At 42.0% G+C, this 18,773-nt stretch overlaps 1 protein-coding gene across 2 annotated transcripts in view; it reads left to right on the top strand.

The window, feature by feature from the left end:
* The window catches only part of LOC134369529 (cadherin-10), a 140,427-nt gene extending 125,534 nt beyond the window's left edge, over window positions 1-14,893 (top strand). The window contains exons 10-12 of one of the 2 annotated variants that reach the window (XM_063086006.1): window positions 724-832; window positions 1,869-2,120; window positions 14,403-14,893. In XM_063086006.1, coding sequence (XP_062942076.1) covers window positions 724-832; window positions 1,869-2,120; window positions 14,403-14,893 — 852 coding nt within the window. The remainder of the gene's footprint in view (window positions 1-723; window positions 833-1,868; window positions 2,121-14,402) is intronic. The other variant, XM_063086007.1, reaches the window with a different exon arrangement.
* The last annotated feature ends 3,880 nt before the right edge of the window (window positions 14,894-18,773 follow it).

The raw sequence follows: 18,773 nt of genomic DNA, 5'->3' as shown, positions 1-18,773 counted from the left end.
TTTGCATAATATTAATCAATTATATAATGTCCCACGCAGTGATCTGATTATATATAAGGTATTAAATTGTTTACTTTGTTACCAGATAGCTTCTTATATTATGTTTTAACTTACAATTAGTTGAAGAGCTGGCCCATATAAAATAACCATTTCCCCACACTATGCATATAAAACATATATAATACAATTTTATTGAAAGTGCAAATGAAGTGAACTGTTACTATTAAAGTAGATAATAATGTTAAAGGCTTTACTTTAAAAAATAATGTATAATATCACTTATAAAATCTCTAAATTCTTGGAATATTTTTCACTTTACTTTTGGGGAGGACCAAAGCCATAGTCACAATAATTTGCTAGATGTTTCCTACATTGGACAGACTCTTCCAGATCAAGGTTTAAATGTATATGATGTAACCTACTCACATCAAGTACTATACCTAAATTAATAAAACTTTATTAGAATATAATATTTTCATTTACAATTTTGAAGGAAAGAATAATATCCAGAAGAGATGGAGACAAGAGAGAGAGAGAGACTTCATTAAAATCAAAGAAATAATAAAAAAGATGGATTAGCTCAAATAAAAATGCATGCCCAAGAAACAAAATCAATTGTCTTTTAAAAATTTTAGACAAAATCAAGATGTTAAGGAACTGCATGTTATAAAGCATATATGCCAATGGAAGTTTGGTGAATATCTATTTTTCTCTTTTCTGCAGCTAATTCAGACTATAAGTGCAATAGACAAAGATGATCCTTTAGGTGGACAAAAATTTTTCTTCAGCTTAGCTGCTGTCAATCCAAATTTCACAGTCCAGGATAATGAAGGTAAATTTTAGAACTTGTTCATTATGATTTACAATGACATTAACAGGAAATTTCCCCTAAACTAACCATCATCGTATATATGATGTATCAATTTATTGATCTCAGTTACAAACTTTCCTTTCATCAGCTGTTTAACGATATATTATGACAATGTCTTTTTTGACAATGTTTACTCTCTTCAATTTTAAAATAATAAAATATGTGAAAGAAGTCTCTTTATGGATGCTAAAGAAAAGACTGAATCTTAAAAATATTAGAAAGGCTGGAAATACTCAGTTCCTATAACAAAAAAGATAGGACCTATCAGTAGACAAATGAAAGACTGAGACTTTTATGCAAACTTCAGTGAGATTTAGTAGCATAGATTCACTGAAGCCAAATAGTCATAAAATAATTCTTAGTTGGTATTTAGTAGCAGCAGATTCACCAAAGCTAAATAATAAGAATGAGAAGTAGCCTATAATGGTATTCAGTACAAAGATTGCTGCAAAGGTATTGTTGTAAAAGCAAGGCGTATGACAGGTTGTTTACTATAATGCAGGCTTTTGACTTCAATATTGATTTTAAAAATGCAGCAATGCTTAAAATTTATCCAATCATATTTTCTTCATGTATATAGGATTAATGTGCATTGTGGGAGGGGGGTGAGGGTGAGCACACACACAGATATGTATAAACAAAAAACACACAAAAAAATTTAATATTTTTTTTCTTGTTATGCAAAATACATTTTCTGAAAAATAAAATGTTATTATCTATGTAATCTTGGTAAATAATTCACTTATAAAAAGTCACCATTTTGAAAACATTATCAGGGAATTACTTGAAAACCTCATAAGCAATCCATAGTATTAGATTTCTCAAAGTAATTTATCTTATCATCATATTAATTGCATTATACATATTTTGTAGGCAATTTCATGCCAATATTTTAGTTTGCATAAACATATTTTTATTTATATGTCAAATCATGGTTGTCAGGCTGAGACAAGTTTACTTTCCCAAACCATTTGTAATATTTTAAAATTTATTTTAGATAATACTGCCAGAATTTTAACCAGAAAAAATGGATTCAATAGACATGAAATAAGTACCTATCTCTTGCCTGTGGTGATATCAGACAATGATTACCCAATTCAGAGCAGCACAGGCACGCTGACCATCCGGGTGTGCGCTTGTGACAGCCAAGGCAATATGCAGTCCTGCAGCGCCGAAGCCCTGCTCCTCCCTGCCGGCCTCAGCACCGGGGCCTTGATTGCCATCCTCCTTTGCATCATCATACTTCTGGGTAAGCAACTTTAAAAAGAATGGGATCATTTTCTACATTGCTAACTTTACTGTGTTTTTAAATAAGAAAGGTTGTTATTAAAATACCTCTCTGCAAACTAACCCCAAGTTTTAAGACAGACATAAATTAACTGTGGAATATTATTTGTATTAAAATATTTTATTCGATCAGAATATATAAGGATATATAAAGAATTTTTTTTGGTAGTAGTAGCAGTGGAACTTATGTGGCCTTGAATTCACAACACTGTGAATCAAAGTATATATAAAAAAATTATCTATCTTTTGCATGATATATTAAGTAAAGGAAAAGGCAAGAATAAAAACGGAATGGCTTTTGGAAAGTTGAGAGGCAGATGATTGCAATTCTTGCTAGCCATGCTGAATGTTGTGATGGAATTAAGCATTCACAGAAGCCTAAGTCCAGTGAATGAATGAAGGGAGACGCGTCAATTGCCAGTACCCCCAATTTTTCCTAGTGGCCCAGTTTTCCTCTCCTGAATGGTATAGGAAAAGAATCTGTGGCAACATTTCTTTTTGTATCATCTGTCAAACAGACCAGGAGCTGGAGGAGTTGGAGGAGTATAGTAGGGTCTCAATTCCCATCTCTTAAAGTTGGACATGATCAGATCTTAGTACTACTAAACTAACAAACAAAAAGACAAGGGTTAAGTTGATTACCTTTGTTAGAATGGAGATTCAAAAACTTGACTCTGTGAAGAAGCGCTTCCCACCATCATACCTGTACTCAATTATTGCTGACCTTTTCATACTCAGAAAATAAAGTTAAAATAATCCAGCTTTTGCCTCAAACTTTAAAATAATGCAAACAATAATAAATAGTAGCAATATTTTTTTATGATTATAAAAGAGAGCTAGTTTTTATGTAAAGCTAGGACCTGCAACAATAAAAATTTGATTAAAAATACTTTATCATTCTGTATTTAATTTGGTTATATCTATTTTATCTATGGAAGATTCCATTTTTCTACTTTATTATTGTAGCATATTTATACTGTAGCTCTGTGTATAAATAACTAAAAGGTAAGTTGCTCATGCCAGATAAATCATTAAATAGATAAAATAAACAATTTTAGATTAGATTGTTATGTAGTTTGGAAAACAAGAACATGTACATTTTAAAATAAATATTAAAAAATAAGTAAAAATAGACTTTATATATGCTGTTACTATGGAATATGAGACCAAACACAATTTTTTCGTATACCACAAAGAATAGCAAACTAGATTTTATTTAATAGAATATGTGAGAACTGATAAAAGTTTATTTTTATAATTTGACTTGCCATTAATACAATAAATATATTGAGGAAAGCTAATAAATGTGCTTTACAGTAATTGAACCTATAATTGCAAATGTGAATAATATAAATACTTATTTTTGGAGGTTTGTATTTTAAATTATATAGTTAAACTCAAAATCTCCTATAAAAATAATAATAGTAGTAGCAAGCTTTTAGTGTGTTTTCTGTGTCAGACTCTAATTAGCACTTTACTACAAAAACTTTTTTATTTGACAAAAAAACGATGTATGGAATATGAAGGGTTATTATCTTCATTTTATACTGAAAGACTCCCAAAGTGGGTAGTCAGTCAGTTCAGGGAGACCCTCCCAAGGAACAGCGAGACCACGAAGACGGATGCAAACAGCAAGAGGTTTATTTGAACACACGGGTACCCGGGCGACACAGTCTTTTGGAAGACTGGCGCGCCGAGTGAAGCTCCTGGGTCCTTTTTATAGCAAAAAGCGCGGGTACAGAAGCGAGAAGCGAGTTTAATTGGTCAGTTCAAATAAGCGCGGGTACAGAAGCGAGAAGCGAGTTTAATTGGTCAGTTCAAATAAGGCCTGGGGTGAGCTTCGGTTATGTGGGAGTCCTTGAAACAGCTGAGGGGCACCCTGGAAACTGGTGGGAGTCCTTGAAACAGCTGAGGGGCACCCTGGAAACTGTTGGGAGTCCTTGAAACAGCTGAGGGGCACCCTGGAAACTGTTGGGAGTCCTTGAAACAGCTGAGGGGCACTCTTGAAACTTTAACTGACTTGTCTATTTCTGGGAACTATCCGCCCTTTGCCTCGGGCCGGGGCCCAGGTGCATAACCACAGATATCCTGTTCGTTATCTGGTCTCAACCTCAGGCTGTACTTTTCCTATGCTAGGGACTTTTAACCAGGGTAATGTTTTGTGCCTTGCAAAATGGCGTTACTACGGCTAGCTTAAAAAGTTCTTTCTTCATTCCCCCATTTCTTTTGTGGATAGCTCTAATCTTAGAGCGGAGTTAAAAGTTATTTTCATTATCTATAGTCTGATATTTTTGTCTAAGAACCAGGACTTTAATTGTACTTATTCTATCATTGATGAATTGGACTAACCTGTTGATGACACAGGGCCCCAGAATGAGCAACAGAAGAAGGAGTACTAGGGGCCCGGCGATGGTTGATAGTAGGGTAGTGAACCAAGGGGAGCTATTGAACCAACCTTCAAACCAGTTTTGATCTTTTTGGCGCTCTAACTGTCTTTTATCTAGTCTTTGTTTGAGTTTGGCCATGGTGTCTCGTATCACACCTGAATGGTCTACATAAAAACAGCACTCCTCTCTGAGGGCCGCGCAGAGGCCTCCCTCTCTTAAAAACAGTAAGTCAAGGCCTCGCCTATTTTGGAGTACTACCTCAGATAGAGAAGTCAATGAGTCCTCTAACTTGCTGACTGAATCCTGGAGGGCCCGGAGGTCAGTGTCCATGGCAGTCTGGAGCTCGGTTAGGCCCCGCTGGAGGTCTATAGGTCCTTTAATCAGAGCAGCCGAGCCGGTACCTATACCTGCCACAATTCCCAGTAGGACAGCTAGGGTAAGTGTGAGAGGTTCTCTCTTAAACCTGGGATGAGGGTTGTCATAGGCCTGCAACAAAGTTTCTTCAGGATGGTAATAGATGCGAGGAATCAGCTGAACCTGGACACAGAAATCCTTAGACTGATTAAAAACTGAGAGGGAAACGCAAGGGGTGAGACCGGTGCTGCAAGCCCACCAGCTATGGTTGGAGGGGAGAAGGTACTGATGGTCCCCGGAGGAATTGATGGATAGGGTCTGGTTGCAAAGATGTTGATGGGTAGAAGGTATTGTTCCTATACATAACCCTTGTCCTGTGACCTCTGTGAGAGTAAGCTTTCCCTGGGTCCCCCAACGGCAACTCTCGGCGCTGGTATAATTGGCCTCTCCCAAAAAGGCTATTCCTTCATAGTAGGGGGGGCTTATGGCCAGACAGAGCCAGCAATGCTCTGTGGCGTTCGGGTTGGTGGCATTTAGAGCTAGGAAGGCCCCCTGTACAAGACCAAAGAGCCTGTCACCCGTGGTGGGGGGTAGAGTGCCTGGTGATAGGAGGCTCTGTGTAGCAGTGCTCCTTTGTGCCGCGGGGGGTTGCCTGCTAGTCATTGGGTACAGCTTGTTGCTAGGAGGTCCCTGTTCTGCAAGGACGGGGTCGGGGCCCACTGCCACAGTTGGCATATTGGTGATATCTAGGCGAATGGTGAACAGTACACCTGGATCGTTTCCCGTCAAATAGAACCTTAGTCCCCAGGTTCTTCCTTGTGCCCAATCTCTGGAATTTTTTCCTTTCTCTGTGAATTTTATTTTAAGGGGGTTACACCAGCCGGTGTTGTCACAGTTTTTACTGCTATCGTTACGTTCTACAGTTATGAGGTCCCATGAGGAACTAGGTCCCCAGTAGACTGTCCCCGTGGTTTCACAACCCCATTCTTTGCAATATAGGGATTCCAGCCCTCCGCACCTTCTAGCTTCTGAAAGGGTCCGGCCATCCCGGGGGCACACGTAGAAGGGGGAAGCGGCAAGCCTGTTTCTAGCTCGGGGATAGCTGCACCCTGGGACCCCCCAGGTGATCTGATTATAAGCTTTTGTGTAGTCTGAATCAGGGGGTCTGATCTGGGCCTAGCCCGATGCTATGTATCCCGGGATATCCCAGGTCTCAATACCCGCCGCCAGGGCACATACATCAGGTTTAAGATCGGGCCACCAAGTCCAAGGCGGCTGGGTAGCCTGTTTGGTCCAGACAACTTCTCCAGTTTGGGACAGTACCTTCCAGGTGAGGATCACAGGCCGGTGGGGGTTCTTACCCGGTGGACTCATTTTTCCGCCGCCGAATACGCAGCTTAAGAGGATGATCAGTCCTTTCCAGCTCCCAGGTCTCGTTTGGTGCCGGGGGTGGTGCAGGCTTGAGATGGGAAGCATGGACCCAGGCAGCGATGCCATCAACTTTTACTGCGGTCGGGGTGGTCAGCAATACCAGATACGGGCCTTTCCACCGAGGCTCAAGGTTGCTGGGTCGATGGCGTCTGACCAGCACTCGGTCTCCGACCTGGAACGGGTGGGGGACAGCTATGGTACCGGGCTGATATGTCTCTTTGATCTGGTCCCAAATCTGGGTCTTCACAACTTCTAGAGCCTTTAAGTGGGTAAATAAGACAGGGAGAAAATTATCATCGGGACCCAGTGTTTCTCCCAACTCAAGTATGGGGGGGGGTCCCCCGTAGAGGATTTCATAGGGAGTTAGACCGAACTGGCCAGGGGTATTCCTGGCTCTGAACAGCGCTAAGGGAAGGAGGGCCACCCAGTCTTTTCCACCGGTCTCTAAGGCCAATTTAGTTAAGGTCTCTTTTTTTTTTTTTTTTTTTTTTTTTTTTTTTTTTTTTTTTTTTTTTTTTTTTTTTGGTCTTTTTCATGACGGGCACTCAGCCAGTGAGTGCACCAGCCATTCTTATATAGGATCCGAACCCGCAGCGGGAGCGTTGCTGCGCTCCCAGTGCAGCACTCTCCCGAGTGCGCCACGGGCTCGGCCCAAGTTAAGGTCTCTTTGATGGTTCTATTCATTCTCTCTACTTGACCTGAGCTCTGGGGCCTATACGCACAATGTAATTTCCAATTTATCCCCAGTTGTGTGGCTAGTCCCTGGCTTACCTGAGCAACAAAGGCTGGGCCATTATCTGACCCGATCACCTTAGGGATCCCGAAACGGGGCAGGATTTCTTCTAGTATCTTTTTACATACAGTCAGGGCCGTTTCCGTTTTGGTAGGAAAAGCTTCTACCCATCCAGAGAAAGTATCTACAAATACTAGCAGATACTTGTTTCTATACCGGCCAGGCTTTACCTCTGTAAAGTCTACTTCCCAGTATACGCCGGGTCGATCTCCCCGTTGTCTTTTTCCGGTCTCTCGGTAGGTGGTAGCCGCATTAGTCATGGCGCAAGCTGGACACCGATTGGCGACTTCTTGAACAGTGGACCGGAGGTTCGGGATGGAGAGGCTGGTGCGGCTTGCCAGTTGAAGGAGCTTTTCTGGTCCTAAGTGTGTTAGCTGATGTAACCGCTGAATGAATTCTTTTCCCTGGTCAGGAGTGAGCTCTCTTGGCTTGGTCCTAGCTTGAGCAGGCTCGATTGGCTCTTGAAGCTTTGTAGTTTTTGTTAGCACCTTGACCGACAGGGCGGCTTGTTTTGCAGCCTCGTCGGCCCTCCGGTTCCCGGCCGCCACAGGGTTATTTCCTCTCTGGTGGCCTGGGCAGTGGATAATGGCGACCTGCTTAGGGAGGTAAATGGCCTCTAGCAGAGCCAGAATTTCTTGTTTATTTTTAATGTCTTTTCCAGCAGAAGTGAGCAGTCCCCTCTGTTTATATATTGCCCCATGAATGTGAGCAGTGGCAAAAGCATACCTGCTGTCCGTGTAGATGTTGATGTTTTTTCCTTCGGCTAGGCGTAATGCCTGCGTCAAGGCTATTAGCTCGGCCTTCTGGGCTGATGTCCCTTCTGGCAGGCTGCTTGCCCATACCGTCCGTTTGCCATCTACGATGGCGGCCCCTGCTTTCTTCTTACCTTCCGCAATGAAGCTGCTACCGTCTGTATACCAGGCAGGCACTCCGGGCAATGGCTGGTCCTTCAGGTCCCGTCGAGTCCCAGCTTCTTCAGCAAGGATTTCTGAGCATTGGTGTACTGGGGTGGATTCTGACTCGACTGGTAGTAGGGTAGCTGGGTTCAGGACAGCAGGGGGCGCGAAAGATATTCTTTCGTTTAGCAGCAAACTCTGGTAATGAGTCATTCTGGCATTGGTCATCCACCGATTGGGGGGCTGCCGCACGATACTTTCGAGGCTGTGGGAAGCAATCACAGTCACATTTTGCCCCAAGGTTAACTTATCAGCGTCTTTGAGGAGGAGTGCCACTGCAGCAACCGCTTTTAGGCAGGTTGGCCACCCACTGGCCACTGGATCCAGTTTTTTTGATAGATAAGCTACTGGCCGTCGCCATGGTCCTAGGGTCTGAGTAAGCACTCCTCGGGCTACACCGGCTCTTTCATCTACGTACAGAGTAAATGATTTGGTGAGGTCTGGGAGAGCCAAGGCGGGGGCAGACAGCAAGGCTTTTTTTATGTGGTCAAAAGCCTTTTGATGCTCCTCAGTCCAGGTAAAAGGAATGTTTTCCCTTGTCAGGGGGTACAAGGGTGCAGCCAGGGAAGCAAACCCAGGAATCCAGAGCCTGCAGAATCCGGCAGTACCCAGAAATTCGCGGACCTGCCTGGGGGTTGTGGGAGTAGGGATCTTCATAACTGTAGCTTTCCGGGCCGGGGTCAGCCATCTTTTTCCCCCTTTGAGCAGGTACCCCAAATAGGTGACCTCTTTCTGGCATAACTGGGCCTTTTTAGCTGATACCCGGTACCCCAACTTACTCAGTTCCTGCAAGAGCTTTTGTGTCCCTCTTTTGCAGCCTTCATATGTGGGAGCTGCCACTAGGAGGTCGTCCACATATTGGAGTAATATGACCTGGGGGTTGAGAGCCCTAAAAGGAGCTAAATCTCGGTGGAGGGCCTCGTCGAAGAGAGTGGGAGAATTTTTGAACCCCTGTGGCAGCCGTGTCCAGGTCAGCTGACCTGTGTTACCTTTTTCTGGGTCTCTCCACTCGAACGCGAACAGTGGCTGGCTGTTGGGGTGTAGTCTGAGGCAAAAAAAGGCATCCTTGAGATCCAGGACTGAGTACCAAGTGTGACTAGGCGGAAGGGAACTCAGGAGGCTGTATGGATTTGGGACCGTGGGATGAATGTCTTGCACCCTTTTGTTAATTTCTCTCAAGTCTTGGACTGGCCGATAGTCATTGGTCCCTGGCTTTTTTACTGGTAGCAGAGGGGTGTTCCAGGGCGATTGGCAGGGCACTAAGACCCCTAGGTCTAAGAACCTTTGGATGTGGGGTCTGATGCCTTCCCGGGCTTCTTTAGTCATTGGATACTGTCGGACGGCCACCGGTGAGGCACCTGATTTCAGCTCTACTACTACTGGTGGGACGTTATTGGCCAGTCCCATACCTGTCTTTTCTGCCCATACGGTGGGAAAAAGTTGGAGCCAGGATGGGTCGATGGAGGGAGAGGCCGGCTTTTCATACAGCCGGTATTCTTCTTCTAGGTTTAGGACCAGGCACATGGTAGAGTGATCTCCCCATGTTACTTGTGGGCCCTCTGTGGAAAACTGGATTTGAGCCTTTAGTTTGGTCAGGATGTCCCGGCCCAACAGAGGAGCAGGGCACTCAGGTATGACCAAAAAGGAATGGGTCACTTGCCTATGTCCGACCCTTAAAAGTCTCTGAGTGGTCCAGGGGTAGACTTTGCTGCCGGTCGCTCCTACTACGACTGTCCGCCTGGACCCTACCTTCCCCATGGGTTGGGTCAGCACCGAATGTTCAGCCCCGGTATCGACCAGAAACTCGATGGGGGTCCCCTCCACTGTCAATGTTACCCTAGGTTCGGGGAGGGGGTCCGAACCCCGACTCCCCTAGTCATCTAGGGATAGAACCTTGGCTTCTCTGATGTTCTTTTTCCGGGGACATTCTCTTGCCCAGTGACCCTTCTCTTTACAGTACGCGCATTGGTCTTTGTCTAGAGGGGGTCTTCCATCCCTAGGTGTTTTCTTTGCCCGGTTGCTCAGGTTCCCTGTCTGCCTATCTCTAGACCCTCTTTCACCTACCACTGCGGCCAAAATCCTAGTTAAATTTTTTTTCTTGGCGTTTATCACGCCGCCTCTCTCTCTCTTCTGTCTCTTTTTTTTCTCTTTCCTGTCTTTCTTCTTCTGTTTCTCTCTTGTGGTACACCTTTTCTGCCTCCTTTACTAAGTCTTGTAAGGAAAGGTCTTGGAGCCCCTCTAGTCTTTGTAACCTTTTTTTAATGTCTGGGGCTGACTGGCCGATGAAGGCCATTGTGACCGCAGCCTGCTGCCCCTCAGAAGAGGGTTCAAACGGAGTGTACCTTCTATAGGCCTCCATTAGGCGTTCTAAGAAAACCGAAGGGGGTTCTGCCGGTCCCTGCAAGACCTCTCTTACCTTGGCCAAATTGGTGGGGCGCCGGGCTGCCCCTTTGAGACCTGCCACTAGAGTCCGGCGGTAGACCAGAAGACGCTCCCTACCTTCGGCCGTGTTGTAATCCCATTGAGGTCGATTGAGGGGGAAAGCCTCATTAATGAGGTTCTCGAGTTGTGTAGGGGCCCCGTTATCCCCGAGAACGTTCTTGCGGGCCTCCAGAAGAATCCTTTCTCGCTCTTCAGTGGTGAAGAGGATCTGGAGTAGCTGTTGGCAATCGTCCCAAGTGGGCTGGTGAGAGAACATAAGGGACTCAAGAAGTCCCGTGAGACCTGCTGGTTTTTCAGAAAAAGAAGGATGGTTAGACTTCCAATTGTAAAGATCTGCTGAGGAAAAAGGCCAATACTGCAAAGGGACCAAGCCATTTGGCTCAGCTGGGGGCCCTATGGCTCGGAGGGGCAAAGCTACGGTGGAGTCAGGACCGGAGCCGTCTCTCGGACTGCGAGGTTGGCGGCTCCTAGTCCCCGCAGCCGGTCCCTCAGGGCTAGGATCACCGGGCGCTCGGCCTGGTGCCGATCTGTTTCCCTGAGGGGCCAGAGGGGGCAGCGGAGCCGCCGGGTAAGGTGGGGGTTCAGAGAGAGAAAATAGGTCATCTGGTGTCGGGAGGACGGGGGGTTGGGGAGGGGCGGAAGGCTTCCTTGTAGGTGGCCTTTGAGTATTTTCTGATCCCGAAACAACAGCGACTTTGCTGGAGGGTGGCACCCAGGGAGGGGGATTCTGGGCGAGGTCTTGCCATACCACGACATAGGCAACCTGGTCCGGGTGTCCTCCGGTCTCCTGAAAAACAATCTTTTTAACTGCAAAAATGACAGAAAGGTCAAAGGTTCCCTCTGGCGGCCAACCTACGCCGAATGTGGGCCACTCAGACGAACAGAAAGTCTGCCATTTTCCTTTTTTGATCTCCATGGACAGATTGTGAGCCCTGGCTTTGACATCTTTCCAATGATCTAGAGTAAGGGAGAGAGGCGTAAGGGCACCTTGCCCCATCTCGAAAATTTCCAATAGGGGAACGACGACGCAAAGACCTATCACAACTAAGACAAAAAGAAACCAGAAACGGCGACGAGACCGAGTGCCGTAGAAATAGAAGAAAGAGTCCGATGGCAGAGCGCGCCTCCCGAGACGCGGTGAGACCAAAACACAATAATCCTCTGCCAAGGGGTCCACCAGGCGTCCCTGGTCCTCCCCTGATCCTGGGACGTCTCCCAGGATTGCCGGGTGGCGAGCCCCCGAACACGTCTGTTCGCTACCCGCACTTCGCTCCCAGAGCGACTAACCCGGAACAAACTGAAACCAAAATGCGCGCACTCAGAAAGACAGTCAGAGTCACAGGATTAGACACAGAAACGAGACACAGAAACGAGACACAGAACGACTGCTGGCCAGCTTACCTCCCGTTGGTGGGTCGGTGGTCCCTGGGTGGGGGTCTCCGATCCCGGACGAGCCCCCAAATGAAAGACTCCCAAAGTGGGTAGTCAGTCAGTTCAGGGAGACCCTCCCAAGGAACAGCGAGACCACGAAGACGGATGCAAACAGCAAGAGGTTTATTTGAACACACGGGTACCCGGGCGACACAGTCTTTTGGAAGACTGGCGCGCCGAGTGAAGCTCCTGGGTCCTTTTTATAGCAAAAAGCGCGGGTACAGAAGCGAGAAGCGAGTTTAATTGGTCAGTTCAAATAAGCGCGGGTACAGAAGCGAGAAGCGAGTTTAATTGGTCAGTTCAAATAAGGCCTGGGGTGAGCTTCGGTTATGTGGGAGTCCTTGAAACAGCTGAGGGGCACCCTGGAAACTGGTGGGAGTCCTTGAAACAGCTGAGGGGCACCCTGGAAACTGTTGGGAGTCCTTGAAACAGCTGAGGGGCACCCTGGAAACTGTTGGGAGTCCTTGAAACAGCTGAGGGGCACTCTTGAAACTTTAACTGACTTGTCTATTTCTGGGAACTATCCGCCCTTTGCCTCGGGCCGGGGCCCAGGTGCATAACCACAGATATCCTGTTCGTTATCTGGTCTCAACCTCAGGCTGTACTTTTCCTATGCTAGGGACTTTTAACCAGGGTAATGTTTTGTGCCTTGCAAAATGGCGTTACTACGGCTAGCTTAAAAAGTTCTTTCTTCAATACATAATAAAACTGAAAGTTACAAATATTCAAAACATTTTCCAAGGTCACACAATTTCTGAATGGCTGAGCCTTGCTGTTAGTCACCATATATACAATCCTCCAAGAGAATCTAAAGTTTATTTCCAATTTTTTTCCCATCATGGCTGGTCAGAGGCCTCACTATCATTGAAAAAGTGTTAAAATAGCCCTTTACTTGGATTACTTGTCCTCAAAATAATGATACTTGATTTTATAACCCAGAGTAAATTGCTTTTAACTGCTTTTGAATTAAGCATCAGATTAAATTTACTCTCTAGTTGCATTAGGTTAAAACTATTGCTGTTGAGTATTCCTCTAACCCTAATCAAACAACATTGTATCTGACATTTCAAGAAGCAGGAAAATGAACTTGGACTTGGAGTTTTCATTATCCTCATTATTAGAAGCTTTTTTATTGGATAAAATCATTTGCTTAGTAACAGTCTGAGGTTTAACATCACCAGTTGTATGTACATGAATCCATGAATTTAGGCAAAATAAAATGACATATTTTCCCCCAAAGCTGAAGAATAAATATTTTTTCTGCCTTTATCATGGCCTGTTTATTTTTTAATAAAAATTTAAGACCAAGAACTTATCAATGGACTAAAACTTTATTTTTTATAGCATTCAAAAAGTTTTTGTTTGCCCTCTCAGACAAAGTTGAAGACTGAGCATTCAATGTAATTTAAAAAGAAAACATAACTTAACACCCCTTCATATAATAATATAATAAATCCCATATCCTTTAAACTTTTGTTCTAAAGAGGCTAAATAAATACATAGATATTTATTCATATATGTACCCAGTAAAATCTCCCCTCCCTTTCCCATCTAATTGAATTCACATCTGTTTCTCCAATCATTTTAAAGGATCAGGACCAAAATGGGGGGTGGGGGGCAGTGAATAAGTGTGGGAAACTCTATCACAATTAGCAGAATTTGATATTAACTTTCTTCTATTGTTTATTTTATTGCCATTATTATGATTGTTGACAACATCATTATTATTATATTGTCATTGCTACTTTCTCATGGAAGTGAGGAAATGTTCTTTGCTGTCATTTGATCTAACAATTTTGGGGGAGGTCTCAGACAACGTATATATTTTCATGAGAAGACTAATAAATTTCTGAACTCATGCAATGTCTACATAGCCTGTTCTTTTTTCCAGTGAGTAAGACCTTCTTTTAGTAAAGTAAAAAAAAAAAAAAAAAAAAAAAAAAAACTTTGTAAAATCATCAGCAAAGCTATTTAATAGAAACCAATACTCTGTATCTTGTAAAGAATGTTGCTTTTTAAAATTGTATAAAGATGTGAAAAATGTGGGCATATTTTTGTCCCTCTTTGAAACTGAATTCAATTCATGTCTATTTTTTTATGCAACATCGTATGTCCCTATTTAATGCAAGGATAAATATTGTCTGTACAATCAGGCCTCATCTTTAAATAGTTCTTAGAAAAAAACAGATAAAATAGAAGTCACTGTATTTGAAGAATATCCCCCATCACTTTGCTGCTCTGAAACACCACCCACCCTGGCTAAATCCTCCAACATCTCCTTCCTCTGCCCTCCTAAAAAATAAATAAAAAGAATAATCAGAAGTGCAAAATGAATCTTTAATTCTAACCTGTCTAGGAAAACCTGAACAGCTGAACCTCCTTGGCAGTATGTCCCCTCCTTGACAGTGTTTGGAACGGGCCTCTAATGTCTCTTCTCGTCTTTTTTCAAGTTATAGTAGTCCTGTTTGCAGCTCTGAAGAGACAACGGAAAAAGGAGCCTCTGATCTTGTCCAAGGAGGACATCAGAGACAACATCGTGAGCTACAACGACGAAGGTGGCGGGGAGGAGGACACCCAGGCCTTCGATATCGGCACCCTGAGGAACCCCGCAGCCATGGAGGAAAAAAAGCTGCGGCGAGACATCATCCCGGAGACGTTGTTTATCCCGCGGAGGACGCCGCCCGCGCCGGAGAACACGGACGTCCGCGATTTCATCAACGAACGGCTCAAAGAGCACGACCTGGACCCCACGGCGCCACCCTACGACTCACTGGCCACCTACGCCTACGAGGGGAACGACTCGGTGGCCGAATCCCTGAGCTCCTTAGAATCGGGCACCACTGAAGGGGACCAGAACTACGATTACCTCCGAGAATGGGGCCCGCGGTTTAACAAGCTGGCAGAGATGTACGGTGGCGGGGAAAGCGACAGAGACTCCTAACCTGGGCTGCGTGCTCTGCTCACACGAGAGCCAGTCACTGTACCGACGCTGTCTCCACCATGTTTGATATTCAGGAGCATTTTCCTGCCACTCAGCACAATTGTTTTCCCCATTTCCTTCTTAATTTGTTCATTAATTACATTAATTCTTTCCCGTAGGATGTCCCATGGAATCTAGACGACATTTTATTTAATCACTTCCAAGAGCCAAAGCTATGGAAATGCAGTGTTGTCCATCTTAGTAAATACAAGATCATTTCAGATACAGGAACAGGATAGTTCTCCCTTAAACAACCTCACAAACGAGCCGCTTCTGTTAGAAACATGTTCTGCCCTTGCAAATGAAGCTTTTAAAAAGGCGAAGAAAAACTTAAGGTGTATCCTGTTCTGTACATTAAATTTAAAAAAAAAAAAATGTACATGTGGTGTTAGTAGGTGTGATATGCAACCTGGTATACAAATGTTTGTGCAATTTCATTTCATCAAATTCTATCTGCTAATGTTTTATATTTATATTTTTGTATTTATTTTTTAAAAAAATAAACCAGTTTTTACAACTACCTGGTCTCCAGCTTCTTTTTTCCTTAGGAAGAAAAACTGTTTCCATGAGCTAGATATGTGGGTACAAAATTACATTAAATACAGATAAGAACACAAGGCATTATAATTAATTTTGGAAGCTCTAACTAAATTAATATGATTTATTCAATTGTTTTTCCAGCGAGTCTTGTTATGATGTGATATGTGAAAAACTCTTCATAGTAAAGGTAATAGTTGTTTATAGACCACATAAAAATTTGTCATTGAAACAAATTTAAATCATGACCATCCTTATGCTAAATATTCTGATACCAGCAATGCAGTAGTTTTGTTTTGTTCATATTTACTAAAATAATATCTGAAAGAATAAAAAATTTTCTCATCTTTGTATGACATTTGTGCTATTGAGGTTTATAGACAATAACAGTTCATATTTCAGACTGAAATAATCTTTTAATGGAAAATATACTTCCCTCCTATGGTGACTTTGAAAATGCCTTGTAATGACAGTAATAATGCTTGAATATTCCATTAAGACATAGCATTGCAATTATGTCAAGTTTTTGAAAATGCATTATACATTTATTTGTAACAAAGTCTGTTTTTCCATCAATGAATGATTCAATAGAAAGCAATAAAATAAAATAAAATAATAAAAGAAAAATACTGCAGTTAACTATCCAAAGTTCCTGAGAATTGTGGAGGTTAGCTGCCGCTAACTGATTACTTGTTTCTAAAGCTCCACAACATGATTTATTTATAAATGGAGTGCTTTATTGGTCCTAGACAAGGAAGTCACATTCCCTGCTGAATATATTGTAAATAATTCCAAAGATTTGTGTGCTCTCCAATTAGTGAAAATGTTATGCTATCAGAGTGAGTCAGGATACTAAATTGACATATCCTTAATGCAGAATTAATTATTTCACTCTTCTTGAATGGTAATTGTTTTCAAATTTCCAGGCTGAAAGGACCCACATCACTCTGGCTGCGGGTATTTTAGTTTGCATAGTAGAATAATTATGAAAGAAAAACAACACATGAGGTCTAGTCAAAATTACAGGCAGTTACAAGGGTAAGTGACACATCAGACTACTATTAAGAGCTAATTGGGCAGACTTCCTCCCTTCCAAGAACCCATTTATGTCTACTGAAGTCTGGCTGTCAAAAGGACAAAGTTTAAGGACCAAAAAAAGTTTGATCATATATGTTGAACTGAAGGGAGGGAAAATCTTCAATATCCTACAAGAGTTATTCATTAAAAGTAAAAGCAGTAAACAACAGAAAAATAGAATATATTTTATGAGCATTTCACATTAACTAAGATTATAAATCTTTTGGACATTAGAAGTGTCTAAACTGATCAATTCTCATTGGTTCTACTTTCAACAAAGTATCAAGGAAGGTTTATGCAATGATAAATACATTACTTAGGGTAAGATTTCTCCATATTAAGTAAATATTGCTACCTAACTGCAAGAATTACAGACATTTATTGGTGTAATTTTACACACAAACTGTAAGTAATTTGATGCTTAGAATATTTTAAAATAATAAAAATATAAGATTTAAGATTAAGAATTAAGGATATCCACATATCTGAGTTCATTTATCAATATACCTATCTAGGTGTCTCTATATAATTTATAACTACATTATACACACATGTATGTACATACAAGCTATGACTATGACTGACTGATACCATAAAGCATTCAAGGAACTCATTCACATGTTTTCTAGTTTACAAATACATATACACACACTTATACACACAAAACTTTCTTAAATAATTCAGGCAAACATACCTCTTTAACAAGAAAACTGAGCCATTTCTCATAATCCCTTACTGATTACAGGTCCCTCTGTTCAAATAGATCAATAAAGGAGTAGAAGAATGGAGTTATCTCTGCATTCATTCACAACTCACTTATTAATCATGATCAGTATTTATCACATAGGTTTTTTGAAGGAAAAACATGAGGTAAAGTTCATATATTTGCAAGTCTTTTTGATAGAACCAAGGATACAAAAAAGATGACTGAATTATGCACTCTGCCCCTAGGCAATTATTGTGTAACAAATGTTACATAGATGCTCAAAAATAACAAAATGGTATATAATATGGAAAGTAACAAATGAAACTAATAAAAATCTTGTGGGATACTTTAATTCAAGGCTGGAGTCTGTCTCCCTCCACTATTCCCTCACAGCACAGAACTTGGTACATGGTAGTTTCTCAGATAATACTAAATCATTTCATTAGATTGCCCCAATATAACTTCCAAATACTACCTTTAGTCATTCTCCAATTGCTACATCATCAGTTATGGTTTTTTAAGCTAGCTAGAATTGATGTCTTATTTATTTAACTCTGTCATCTTCCTTACCTATCATATCAATTTTCTTTTACTGTGAAATCTTTTAAAGTAATAAGGCTTTTATCTTGCTGCCATTCTTTCCTTTCAATTTTCCCAGTTACCATCATTGAGCACCACCCTGCCATGCACTTTGAGATCATTTGTAATCATTACAATAAACTGTACAATGTATTAATATATCCATAGTATACGTGATTAATAAATAAATGAATAGGGCTAAGTACTTCAGCATGTGGAAGTGCACTCCTTGTAGTTAAGTCCCTTATATTTTTCTTTTGGACAACTGCCAATGTAAGAGTCTTCAAGTCTCCACACTTCTCTTTCTCCCTCAAATACACTTTTTCTTGTCAATCCATGAATTCCCCAGAAAAAGAAATTATCATAATATCGCTCTACTTCTCAAAGACCTCATTGAAGCCCCCTTGCCTAGAGGTTCAATTCCTCATTCCCATTAAGAAACATTACATTCCCCCAAACCCAGCACCTTAAACTTCAGCTCAAAATTAATTGTTGTTATGGTTTTCTCATTGCTATGAGGATTTTAATTATCATTTTAACGCTTGTTACCAGCTAATTTATTATATGAGTCTGGATTTCTCCTGAAATTCCAACGATAACTACTACTTAATAGAAAGAAACATCTTATACTTGATATATCCAGAGAAATGCCACAGAAGATTCTTTTCTTTCTTATTCCTTTTTTTCTAAATGTTTTAATCACTCTTCTTTTACTCAGAGTAGAAGACAAAACCTTTATAATGGCCTAGAAGTCTCTCCACAACCCTTTGACCTTTTTTCCTTCCTGCCTTCATACACTAACACTGACCATTCCATCTTCCTCCAGCTTGTCTCCTTGTCTCATTCAAGTTTTTGATGAAATGCTGTTTTTTAAATGAGGTCTACCCTGCCTACCCTACTTAAAATTATAGTATTATAGTATTAACCCAGAATGTCATTTTT

This window comes from Cynocephalus volans, chromosome 2 (genome assembly GCF_027409185.1).
Source record: "Cynocephalus volans isolate mCynVol1 chromosome 2, mCynVol1.pri, whole genome shotgun sequence".
Lineage (NCBI taxonomy): Eukaryota > Metazoa > Chordata > Mammalia > Dermoptera > Cynocephalidae > Cynocephalus > Cynocephalus volans.
The sequence above is the reverse complement of the archived record's forward strand: the minus strand, read 5'-3'. Positions and strand labels throughout refer to the sequence as shown.